Genomic DNA, 11,844 nt, shown 5'->3' with positions numbered 1-11,844 from the left:
AAGCCCACATCCTGCCTGAGGCCTCTCCATGACCCCCTCTCCTGCTCTCTCATTCCCCTCTGGGGTGTCAGTCACTGTTCTGCCACTGGCTGACATGATCTCATTTATTTATTTACTGTCTGGTCTCTGGCTCACATTGCAAAGTCACCCCAGAGGGCAAGAGCCTTGTCTGTCTTGTTGCTTTCTCAGCTCCCACACATAACTTGGCACTTGGTAAATACCTGGTGATTGATGCCTACTGGAACAAGAGGGAAGTCCGGAGTAAGTGGTGTACCCAGGGCTATGAGTAGGCAATGGCAGTGCTTGTGCTTGAACCCGGGAAATCTGATTCCCCATACAGTTAGGATGGGGCTCTTGCTCCCTCCCTCCCTCTCTCTCCCTCTTTCCCTCTCCCCCCCTCTCTTTCTCTCTTTCCTTCCTTCCTTTCTTTGTCAGTCATGAGGTTTGGACTCTGGGCCTGGGGACTGTCCCTCAGCTCTTCAGCTCAAGGTGAGCACTCTACCACTTGAGCCACAGTACCATTTCTGGTTTTCTGGTGGTTTATTAGAGATAAGAGTCTCATGGTCTTTCCTGCCTGGGTTGGCTTTGAACCACAATCTTCAGATCTCAGCCTCCTGAGTAGCTAGGATTATATGTGTGAGCCACCAGTGCCCAGCTGGGAGTGTTTACTTTCTGGAACCATCTACTCTTCTTTTTCCTTGGAGCCTGGGATACAGAGGAGGCAAGGCCTAGGACTGGGCTCAACAGGACACAGACTTGTATCAACCTCCACATCCGCTCCCCCCCCCACTCCCAGAGCTGGGTACTGTGTTTCCCTACAAATGCCAGAGTCCTTGAGGGGAGGAGCTTGGAGCTGTGGTGAGGTGACAGCTAGGTCCCCCAAGATAAGGGGCGGAGTTTGGTTAAGCAAGTGGAGTTCTATGGGCAAGGTGGGACGCAGCTGGACTGATCCTGGATGCAGGAATGAGGCCCTGGATTCTAAGGAGAGGATGGAAAGGGTTGAAAATTGTCAGTTCTAACTTTACCTCCACCATCTATCAATTCTAAAGGTCATCCTGACTTTTTTTTTCAGACAGTTGTGGGGCTTGTACTCAAGGCCTGTGTACTGTCCCTTGGCTTTTGTGTTCAAGACTAGTACTCTACCATTTTAGGCCACAACTCAACCTCCAGTTTTCTGGTGGTTCATTGGAAATAAGAGTTTCACAGCCTTTCCTACCTAGTCTGGCTTCAAACTGCAATCCTCAGTTTTCAGCCTCCTGAGTAACTATGATTACAGGTGTGAGCCACCAGCGCCAGGATATCCTAACTTGAGGTGTTTAAGCATCATTACTTACCTAATAGCCTTCCTTATGTCAACTCAGTTTTAATAAACCTAAATTTATTTAAAAGGAAAAGATAATCATTACTGTAAGTGGATAACTAGTATCACTGGTCATGAATACAACATGATCATGAAGGTGAATATTACTGAAATAGTGAAGTCAGCTTCCAGACATAGGGGCTGGGAGTGGACTGCTCTATCCTCAGCTCCCAGCACTGTATCTGGATAGAATGAGTATGTGGGGTACATTTTATGAGGGAGAGGCAGAGTCTGTGATTAAGTGCAGAGGGAATGAAGAGCCTGGTTATGGATGTTTGGAGAAGGGGCTGAGCTTCTGTCAAGATGAAAAAAGGAAAAGGCAATGTTAGAGAAACTTTCCTCTTGATGTATTTAGAAGCACTGACAAAAGCATTTGAGAAGGGCTGAACTTCCTTACCAGGTGATTCAGGTCTTGTTTGGATGTTGCAGCCTTGGGCTGCAAAGCCTTACCTAGCTTCCTGCTGGGCATTGTGTATGAAGAGGCCCAAAGTTCAGGTGGCACAAAGTGTGAGTGTCAGGACCAGGATTCACATGTGCTGCTCACTTGTAATATGAGGAGCAGGTCCCCTAGAAGAGGCCCCGCTGTGTCCAAGGGTACTTGATTCCTGTTCTCTGTCTCTATCTGTCTCTCTTTTTCTCTTATACATGCATGTATATGTGTGTGGAAATGAAGCTAGCCCCTTCACCCACATGCTGGTTGGCTTTTTTTTGGCGGGGAGGGGTCAGTACTGTGGCTCAAACTCAAGGCCTGGCCACTGCTCCTGAGCTGTTTTGCTCAAGGCTGGCACTCTACCACTTGAGCTATAGCTCCACATATGGATTTTTGGTGGCTAATTGGCCGTAATAGTTTCACAGAGTTTCCTTCAAGGCCTGGCTTCAAGCTTTGATCCACAGATCTCAGCTTTCTGAATAGCTAGGATTCCGGGCATGAGCCACTGGTTCACTCCTGAATCAGTCTTTGAGCTTCCTGTTTCACCTTCCCCAGGAGAAGGCTAGATGCCTAAGGTGACCCTCTCTGTGCCCCCTCGGCTGTGTTGGATAGGCTCTCATGGCAGTGGGTCCTTACCTGGTAGAAGCCTATGAGGGTGGCTACCATGCAGCACCTGGTCAGAAGTCTGGCACAAGACACCTGCCATCATACTGACTTGCTCCTCAGGTAGAGCTGGGGCTGGCTCTTTACTGTCAATCACTCTCGTCTAACTGCTCAGGCCCACCTCAGCCTCCCTCCCTCCCTCCCCAGGGGGCATCTGCTTTGGAAGAAGAAGGAAAGAAAATGCAATGCACCACCAGCCTGGGCATTTAATTGTAGAAGGAAAACTCACTTTGCATGGGGGCTAGGTGGATGAACCGGAATCCCAAAGGCTGGAGACAAGTGACGCTTAAGCAGCCATCCAAATAGATGGTTACAGAAAAGAATAACACAGAGAATCATCATTTGTTCCAGTTGAGACTCACAGGGTTTTTTTTTTTGTTGTTGTTGTTTTTTTTTTTAAGACAGAGTCTGGCTATATTAGCCCAGCCTGGCCTAAAACTCCAGATCCTCCTGCATTAGTTTTCTGAGAATTTGCTTTCAGAATTTTTTTGTTTTGTTTTACCTTTTTTTTCTTTTCCCCATTCAGTACCTCAAGTTTGAACTTGTAGACCTTGCTTCTGGTTAGGCTGGCACAATACTGCTGAGCCACACCTCCGGCTCAGTTTTTCTTTTCTTTTCTTTTCTTTTTTTTAAAGATAAGGTCTCACTTTTGGCTGGGCGCACCTGAGATGTGATTTGCCTACTTTCCTGCTGGGCTAACCTAGAACCATGATCCTCCCAATCTTAGCCTCCCATGTAGCTTGGGTTGACAGATATATGCCATGGCACCCAGTTATAAGTTGAGAAGGGGTTTAGAGAACCTTTCTGCCCAGGCTGGCCTCAAACCACAATCCTCCCATAGACAGCCTCCCAAGTATAAGTAGCTAGGATTATAGGCATGAACTACCAGTGCCTGGCTCAGTCTCAAGTTTTGAATTAAAGTGGGGGTGAGGGGGAAAGCCAAGCCAGGGGCTGGGAATGTGGCTTAGTGGTAGAGTGCTTGCCTAGTATGCATGAAGCCCTGGGTTTGATTCCTCAGTACCACATAAACAGAAAAAGCCAGAAGTAGTGCTGTGGCTCAGTGGTAGAGTGCTAGCCTTAAGCACAGAGAGGCTCAGAGACAGAGTTCAGGCCCTGAGTTCAAGCCCCAGGACTAGCAAAAAAATAAATAATAAAGCCAAGTCCTAAGCTCATTTGATTAAGTCTGTTCTATGACCGCCAAGCCAGGAAAAATGCAAAACAAAAGCAGAAAATTCTCTGTGCTGCCCCTTACTATCTAGTGATGGGAAGTAAGTTTCTCTCTCCAGAACAGGCAGCCTGTGGGCTGTCCAGTCTAACTGACTGGCGCACACTGTCCTCTAGCATGCATCCACAGCTCTGCCTCCCCGTCTGCTGCCTCCTAGGGACCAGCTCCATGATGGGGGTCCTGGGGCGGTGTTGAGAGGGCAGCACACATGCTTTCCCATGACTCATCCATGATGACATACAAGGGTTAGGGGAATCTTTGGTCAGAGCAAGAGTGAGGAGGGGGGAGTGTGGGCTCTTCTATCCCAGCCTTGGGCTTTCATCTGGGTATTGTGGGTAGGGGTTCCCAACTCTGGGAGCCCTTCCTTCACGACTAAGTTAGAACCTATGTCCCAGAGTTGGGAAGAGGACAGCTCCAGAATGGCACTGAGGGAGTGACACAGATGATTTGCTAGCCAGGACCCCAGGGATGGGGTCATGGAGCAAACTTTCAGCTCTCTTCTTTCTTTGCAAGGGACATACTTCCTTTAGGAGGTCCAGAGGCTTGGTCCAGTGTGGAAGTCAGGGGTTTGGCTGAGCCAGTTTCTTTCCTGCAGTAAGGCCTCCTCTGCCTCCCTATGGAGCTGTAAGACTGCAGCTCCCAACATGGCAGGTGACGCAGGTTCCACCGGTCAGCAAGACTGGACCTGACAATCCTTCTGCACAGTCTGTAATTTGCCCCAGAATCATCCATTAACTCATTTGTGTGGCTGATACGAGGATAAGAGCTTCTATCAGCCTCTGGGATCTGTGGCCTAGACTCCCTGGCTCTGTTGTGGGCTTTGCTGCATCAGCCTCCAGACTGGCCTGATAGGGAGGGAGGGGCTTGTGCTACAGGGATCCAAGCTATGGAGTCGCCTTGAAACTAATATGAGTGCACAGCCGGTCCTATCTGACAGATGGGGACACTGAGGCACCAGAGGATGACTTGCCGTAGGCTGGATGTCTCTGCTTCAACATTCTGCCACCACCTACTAATTTCTTGCTCCCACCCCAGAGCCCCAGACTCCTACGTACACCTGACAGCCACCATTGCCTTTTTATTTTTTACTGCTCAAGTGTGAGTCAGGGTCCTGTCCCCAGGGGCTGGAGGCAGACAGTGAAAGAGGCGAGCAACAGAGGTTAGTGCTCTTAGTGGTTCTCCTTCCCTTAGAAATTCCCACTAGCGGAGGCCCAGAGGGCGAGGCCTAGAGCATAATCAAAGTTCCCCTTTAGCCCTGGCCCATGTCATCAGGAAATCCTTCTCTCGGGGCCGCGGGGGGTTTCCCTGGGCTCTGGGGAGAGAAGCTTCGCCCTATTCATAACTGGAAATTTGTCACGGGCCCCTGCTCATTCCCCCAAGCGTCCCCATATACCTTTTAACCCTCCTTAAGCCAAAATCCAGGGGATTTGGATTCTGGGTACTGTTTTCTAGCCTAGCCTACCGACTGCACAGCCCCAAAGTTCGGTCTCAACCATGAGATGGCGGAAAGGAGGGAGGCGAGAGAAAGTCCCTCCTGCCTACGGTCTCTGAAGCACATGTGATGTCTGAGTAGGGGCATCTCATCTTTTGGTGTAAAATCATCTTCAGCAATAAGCAGGGGTCCGTTTTTGTTGTAACAAATTCTGGGAAGAAATCCCCTGGGGGATAAAGGAGGACAGGAGGACCCCCATGACCGCGAAGGGCATATGTATCAAAGAAGTTGAGTTCCAAGTACTTGGTGGCCTGGAGTCTGGCAAAGGGTGGGAGGGGGCACCCTTCCTGGTTGGGGTGCAAAGACTGGGGCAGGGCACATTTGGGCTCCAAGATCCCAACGAACACCCTTAATAGCTGGCTCTGAGTTCTCTCCCCCTCCCCCGGATGTCCCCCTCCCAGCCTGCCCCGTAACCCCAGGGTGGCTCAGCCTGCGCCCCACGTGAGGCCGTGGGGGCGGCGCCGGCGCCTTCCTGCTCTGCCCTTGTTTGGTGACCCGGTGGGCCGTCCCACGAGTACTTAAGGCCACAGCGCCGCCAAGGCCGCTCAGAGCCAATAGCTGGGACGGTGCGACCCGAACCGGAGTCCGGGAACGCGAACAAGAGGAAGGGAGAGCGGCAGAAGAGGCTGCGTGATGCCGATCGCTATGGGGCTGGAGGCGACCCGGGAGCTGGAGTGCGCCGCGCTGGGAGCGCTGCTGCGGGAGCCGCGGGAGGCCGAGCGCACGCTGCTGCTGGACTGCCGCCCCTTCCTGGCTTTCTGCCGCTGCCACGTGCGCGCGGCGCGCCCGGTGCCCTGGAGCGCTCTGCTGCGGCGCCGCGCGCGCGCCTCGCCCGCCGCCGCCCTCGCCTGCCTGCTGCCCGACCGCGCGCTGCGGGCGCGCCTGGCCCGCGGGGACCTGGCGCGCGCCGTGGTGCTGGATGAGGGCAGCGCGTCGGTGGCGGAACTGTCTCCCGACAGCCTGGCCCAGGTGCTTTTGGGTGCGCTGCTACACGAGACCCACGCCGGGCCCACTACCGTGTGCTTCCTGAGAGGTGAGCCCGCCTGTCCCGCACCCACGATCCACCACCACGCCCAGCCCAGCCCAGCCCTGGTGTTTTAACTGTGCCCCTCTGCCCTCCCTTGCAGGAGGCTTCCATAGCTTCCAGGAGTGTTGTCCTGACCTGTGCTCCGAAGGCCCTGTCCAGACGATGCCCCCTGCAGGGCCTGAAAACAGTAACACCGACACTCGGGTGCCCATCTATGACCAGGTGAGTTGAGATCACGGTTCCTTGTGATTGTCTTCTTCCCATCTCCCCCATCCCTCCTCCCCAGGCGAAATGGATGCCTCTGGAGAAAGACCATCATGAACATGTGTTTAAGGGTTTCGTGTGGGTGTGCGCACGCGCATGTGTGGCTGACTATATATTTTGGGGTATGAAGGGCACATGTATCTGAATGTGTGTCCCCAAATTCCTGTCCTTGGTCAGGATGTTTAGCCGAGAACTTCACCTGCTCTGGGCCAGAAGGTGGTATCTCCACCCTGTCAGGGCACTAGCTCTCTAGACGTTGGCAGAGAAGGTCTTACCACTACCCCATTCATCCTCCAGGGTGGCCCTGTGGAGATCTTGCCGTACCTGTTCTTGGGCAGCTGCAGCCACTCCTCTGACCTGCAGGGGCTGCAGGCCCGTGGCATCACAGCTGTCCTCAACGTCTCTGCCAGCTGCCCCAACCACTTTGAGGGTCTCTTCCGCTACAAGAGCATCCCTGTGGAGGATAACCAGATGGTGGAGATCAGTGCCTGGTTCCAGGAGGCCATTGGCTTCATTGGTAAGGGGGGCCTTACTGTCCAGGGCCTGAAGGAGCTCAGGAAAGGTTGGGGGGACCTGTATCCTTGCCTGTACACCTTCCTGGCTGACTTCTGTCCTCATCTCTCTTGCAGACTCAGTGAAGAACAGTGGAGGCCGGGTGCTGGTGCACTGCCAGGCGGGCATCTCACGCTCAGCTACCATCTGCCTAGCATACCTGATACAGAGCCATCGGGTACGGCTGGATGAGGCCTTTGACTTTGTGAAGCAACGCCGGGGAGTCATCTCCCCCAACTTCAGTTTCATGGGTCAGCTGCTGCAGTTTGAGACCCAAGTGCTGTGTCACTGAGGCAGAGGCCCTCTTCCTACCCTGCTGTTGGCTCCTGCTGATTTCTAGGGGGAGCTGACTGGACAGGCGGGGTCCTCTCTGGTCCGTTGCATCCCCCTCACTTGGAGAAGGATGCTGGACTTTCTGATCTGGTGCTCTTTGGCTAGGGGTTTAAGGGCAGGCCCTTATTTAGGAGACAAGGATGAGGCATGTCTGCTCTCTCCTCTTCTCTCCTCTGGCAGAAATGGACTTGACTACACCCACGGGCTCCCTGTGGTCCTATCACCATTGAACCCTTGGCAGCTTGAAAGCCCCAAGAAGCAAGTTGTGGCAACCAGAAGCCCTGGCTAGGGGTGGCTTGGGCCTGGAACCTGAGCCTGGTGCTCCTGGAGGAGCTGGGAACAAAAGACATGATATGTGTGTCATGTTATGAATTTCTTGCTTGCATGAGTATATGTGAGTGCCTGTCACCACTATCGTCATTTGGAAGTTATTTGTGTTCAACTGACATTTAACACTCCCTCCCCACTTCCTCCCAGCCCTGCAGGCGGGGGTTTGGAAACTTAGCACTTTATATTTATACAGAACATTGAGGATGTGTCAATAAAATATTGTTTTGTTTAAAAAAACTAACAGTATCCTAAGTGTCTGATCTCAAGTTCATGTCTGGGAGAAAGTTCTGAGGCTGCTCCTTTTGTAGTTAGTGTCTGGGAAGGGAAGGGCTCAGTCTCCCTCTTGGGTTGAGGGTCTTTCCCAGGCAAGTTCTGCCTCTTGAGCTGAAAGGGGTGGGCTTGTGGGAGGATGTCTTTGTGTCTTGGTCTCAGAATGGACCCAGTGCTCTCTTGATCAGACCCCAGAACCACTTTTTTCTTCTTCTGAATATATAAGGTGGATATATGTGTATAGTCCAGTGTGTGGCTGTTCCTGTGGGAGTGTATGCACATTTCACATGTGGCTGATTCTAGGGAATGTGTGTATTCTATGTGTTTTCCCTCAGCAAGGCTCTCTCATGGCTGTGTGTGTGTGTGTATGTGTGTGTGTGTGTGGTGTGGTGTGTGAAGGAGAAAGCACAGTCTTCCCCCATAATCAGATTGGCCCCTCCCAGGTGTCATTGCTCCTGTCCACAGCTCATTGTAGCCTCTATTTCAGAGCTGCTCCTCATCCTCAGAAGGCATTTGGCTTGAGATTGAGTGTAAAGGACTTGTCACGTCACTAGGGATTAGTTGTTTACATACTCATCCAACTAGCATATAATTGAGCATTGGGTAACTGAGCAGAAGAATGTACCAAGGCTCCCAAAGATCGGTACTGGCATCTCTGGGATTTGCCTGAGAGCAGAGGCTGCTGAGCCCATGGGATGGTGGAGATGATGTTCCTTGCTGCTCACATGGTTTCTATCTGGTCTACTCCATTTTGCCCTTCCAGACTCACTCAAGGTTTATCCCCTGCCTGAGGGCCTGGCAGGGTGTCCTGTTGTGGGACAATGTAGTTTGATGGTCAGGGGGGCAGGTTTTGCTTTATTCTCTGTCATTTTCCCCAACTGTAAAATAGGACTTACCATCAGCCCTATCTTTACGGTGTAAACAGTACTACAGGTCTGCATATTCAGATAACATTACTATTGGCTGTACTAAGAGCAATATTTTCTGGATGTGGGGTGTGCAGGTGTGTATCTGGATGGGGGCCAGACCCTCAGGTCTGTGTCTGGAGCCTGGCACAGGTGGGTGTTTGCTTTCTAAAGATGAATGGTTTGCTGCCTGTCCCCAGAGCCTATTCCTACTAGTCTCAGGGGAGGAGCAAGGCGCTGCTGCTGGGGAGGTCTGGGAAGAGCAGGGTTGTTCTCAGGCCATACTTGGGCTTCCACAGGGACCTGTCTGTAATTTTTACAGCCAGTTTAGGGTGGGTGGGGGACATCTAGGGGCTGGAGTCATTGTGCACTTCCTGCTATACTGCCCGACCTCACACACAATGGGGCTGGTGGCTAGGGAGTCTGCCCATCTCTCCCTACCCCATCCTGGCCTCCCTCCCCTGTTGTTTTTAAACAAATGGAATTTCCTCATCTCTATTCTTTGTTTTTATGCTGGTACTAGGGCTTGAACGCTAAGTCTCACATTTTTGCTTGGATCTTTCGATCAAGGTTGTCAAGGTTGGTGCTCTATCACACCCCTACTTCTGGCATTTTGTTGGTTAGTTGGAGATAAAAGTCTCAGAGTTTTATTTGCCCTGCTGGCTTGGAACGGTGATTCTCAGATCTCAGCCTCCTGTGTAGCTAGGATTACAAGCATGAGGCACCAGTGCCTGGTTTTACTCATTTTCTAATCTGGAGTTTGAACTCAAGGCCTTGTGCTTACTATGAAGGCACCCCACCCCAAGCCACAGAGTTTTAAACAAATTATTTCATTTCATTTATTTTATTTTTTGGAAGTACAGTTGGAACTCAGAGCCTCATGCTTGCTAGGCAAGAAATCTACTTGAGTCACTTATTCAGCCTCCTCCTCCTCCTCCTTCTCCTTTTCTTCCTCCTCCTCGTCCTTTTTGTGCCAGTACTGGGGCCTGAACTCAGGGCCTGGGCGCTGTCCCTGAGCTTTTTGTGCTCTAGGCTAGTGCTCTACCACTTGAGCTATAGCTCTACTTCTGACTTTTTAGTGTTTAATTAGAGATAAGAGTCTCACTGACTTTCCTGTCGCAGCTGGCTTCAAACCATGATCGTCAGATCTCAGCTTCCTGAGTAGCTAGGATTACAGCCATTGAACCTGGCTCTATTCTTTTTTTGTGTGTATGTGATGGTACCGTGGCTTGAACTCAGTGCCTTACACTTTCTCTGCTTGCTCAGCTGGTACTCTACCACTTGAGCTACAGCTCCAGCCCAGCATTTTGTTGGTTAATCAGAGATAGAGTCTCACAGACTTTTCTGCCTGGGCTGGCTTTGAATCTCAATCCTTTAGGTCTGTCTCCAGATTAGCTAGTGAGCCAATGGTACCTGGCTATTCTGTGTGTGTGTGTGTGTGTGTGTGTGTGTGTTGATCCTGGTCTTGAACACAGAGCCTGGTTGTTGTCCCTGAGCTTTTTTGCTCTAGGCTAGCACTCTATTGCTTGAGCCACATCTCCACCTTCAGTTTTTTTGGTGGTCAGTTGGAGACAAGAGCCTTACAGATGTTGTTTTACTTGGGCTAGTTTTGAATTGTGATCTTCAGATCTTAGCCTCCTGAGTAGTTACGATTACAGGTGTGAACCTTTGGTGCTTGGCTGACAGACAAGAATCTGTTTCATTGCCCAAGCAGGGTAATTTTTATTGCTGTTAACTTCATTTTTTTTCTTTCATGCACTCTAGTTTTGGGGCCTATATTTTATTTTCCTGAGTTGTTGAAAAAAAGCTGACAACACTAAATGTTTAGGGCATAGAGTGTAGTGCTTTAATAAACTTATGCTGTGTGAAATGACTCCACAATCAAGCTAACATATCCATCATTAGTATTGACATATCAACACCCTGCCCAGGCAGCAGGGACATCTGCCTTAATCCCTGTGCCTCAGATTTCTGTTTTTTGAGAAATGCTGGACTCATGGCACAGCAGGGACACCAATAAATTATTATGGACAGTTGCTGGTATTCCTGGCTGTTACTTTCCTTCCCTAGGTGCTGGTGATGGATTTGGCCTCTGAATTGAGCCTAGCATTGACATGCTCTACCTCCTGTATGTTGATGAGGGAAGGTGATTGGGCTATGACAGAGAAGCTGGGTAGATAAGGTTTACTTTTCAAATCTGTGAAATGAGAATATGTACTGGTTCATTGTGCCAGGATGTGTGGCATTAGAAATGTCCATGTGAATGTCTAAGTGTTCAAAAAGCTCCACTGGGTGCTGACCATAGGGGTGTTCGTGAGAAGTTTCACAGAGCTCTGAACTTGTGATTGTGCATTTTTCTATATGAATTCTAAAATAAAAGCCTATCAGATGTAGTCATCTTTCCCTCATCTTCAAGTACACAGCAATGGTGGGGGAGGGGCTGCGCATTAGGGTCTCAGCACAGGATCCCTGGTGGAGGGGGTGCAGGAGAGAAAAGGAAAGAGTCTTTAGCTGGAGGATGAAGTTCTTCCTGTTACTGGAGCCTCGGCCCCACCCAGAGTACCTTTCTTCAATGTTTTTCTGCCCTCTGGTGGCAGGCAGGGATTTTGGAGGAGCCACTCCTAAGTGACCCTTTTCCACTCTTCGATCCACTTCTGCCAGGGTGAGTGGGCCTGGAGTCCAGAGGGCTCAGGACTGAACTAGGGTTGGGAGAGGGTCGGGTCTCAAGTAGGCGTGGGAGGGCTGCAGGTGGAAGCTATTGGGCGAGGCAGCCTGTGGAGGTGGTTGGGGCTGGGAGGAGCTGCAGGTGGGTATGGAATGCAGGAGCTGCAGGTGGAGATGGTTAGATCTTCCACTTGAGGCTGGGGGTGGGGGTGGGGAACGGGCTGGCAGAGATGCTATTTAAGCAGGTATGTGTGGGGGTTAAGCCTGCCATTAGACTCCTCTATTACATGGAGGATTTGTTCTCTTTCTTGCTGAGAGGCAGTGGTGCC

At 51.0% G+C, this 11,844-nt stretch overlaps 1 protein-coding gene across 1 annotated transcript; it reads left to right on the top strand.

Annotated features, from left to right (window-relative positions):
* Nucleotides 1-5,735: 5,735 nt before the first annotated feature.
* Nucleotides 5,736-7,905, top strand: Dusp2 (dual specificity phosphatase 2). The gene is made up of 4 exons (XM_013019756.1): nucleotides 5,736-6,203; nucleotides 6,298-6,419; nucleotides 6,759-6,978; nucleotides 7,091-7,905. Exons 1-4 carry the CDS (start codon nucleotides 5,804-5,806, stop codon nucleotides 7,303-7,305), a joined length of 957 nt encoding a protein of 318 aa, XP_012875210.1. The 5' UTR covers nucleotides 5,736-5,803; the 3' UTR covers nucleotides 7,306-7,905.
* The last annotated feature ends 3,939 nt before the right edge of the window (nucleotides 7,906-11,844 follow it).

The sequence above is a fragment of the Dipodomys ordii genome, unplaced genomic scaffold, assembly GCF_000151885.1.
Source record: "Dipodomys ordii isolate 6190 unplaced genomic scaffold, Dord_2.0 Scaffold47, whole genome shotgun sequence".
Lineage (NCBI taxonomy): Eukaryota > Metazoa > Chordata > Mammalia > Rodentia > Heteromyidae > Dipodomys > Dipodomys ordii.
The sequence above is the reverse complement of the archived record's forward strand: the minus strand, read 5'-3'. Positions and strand labels throughout refer to the sequence as shown.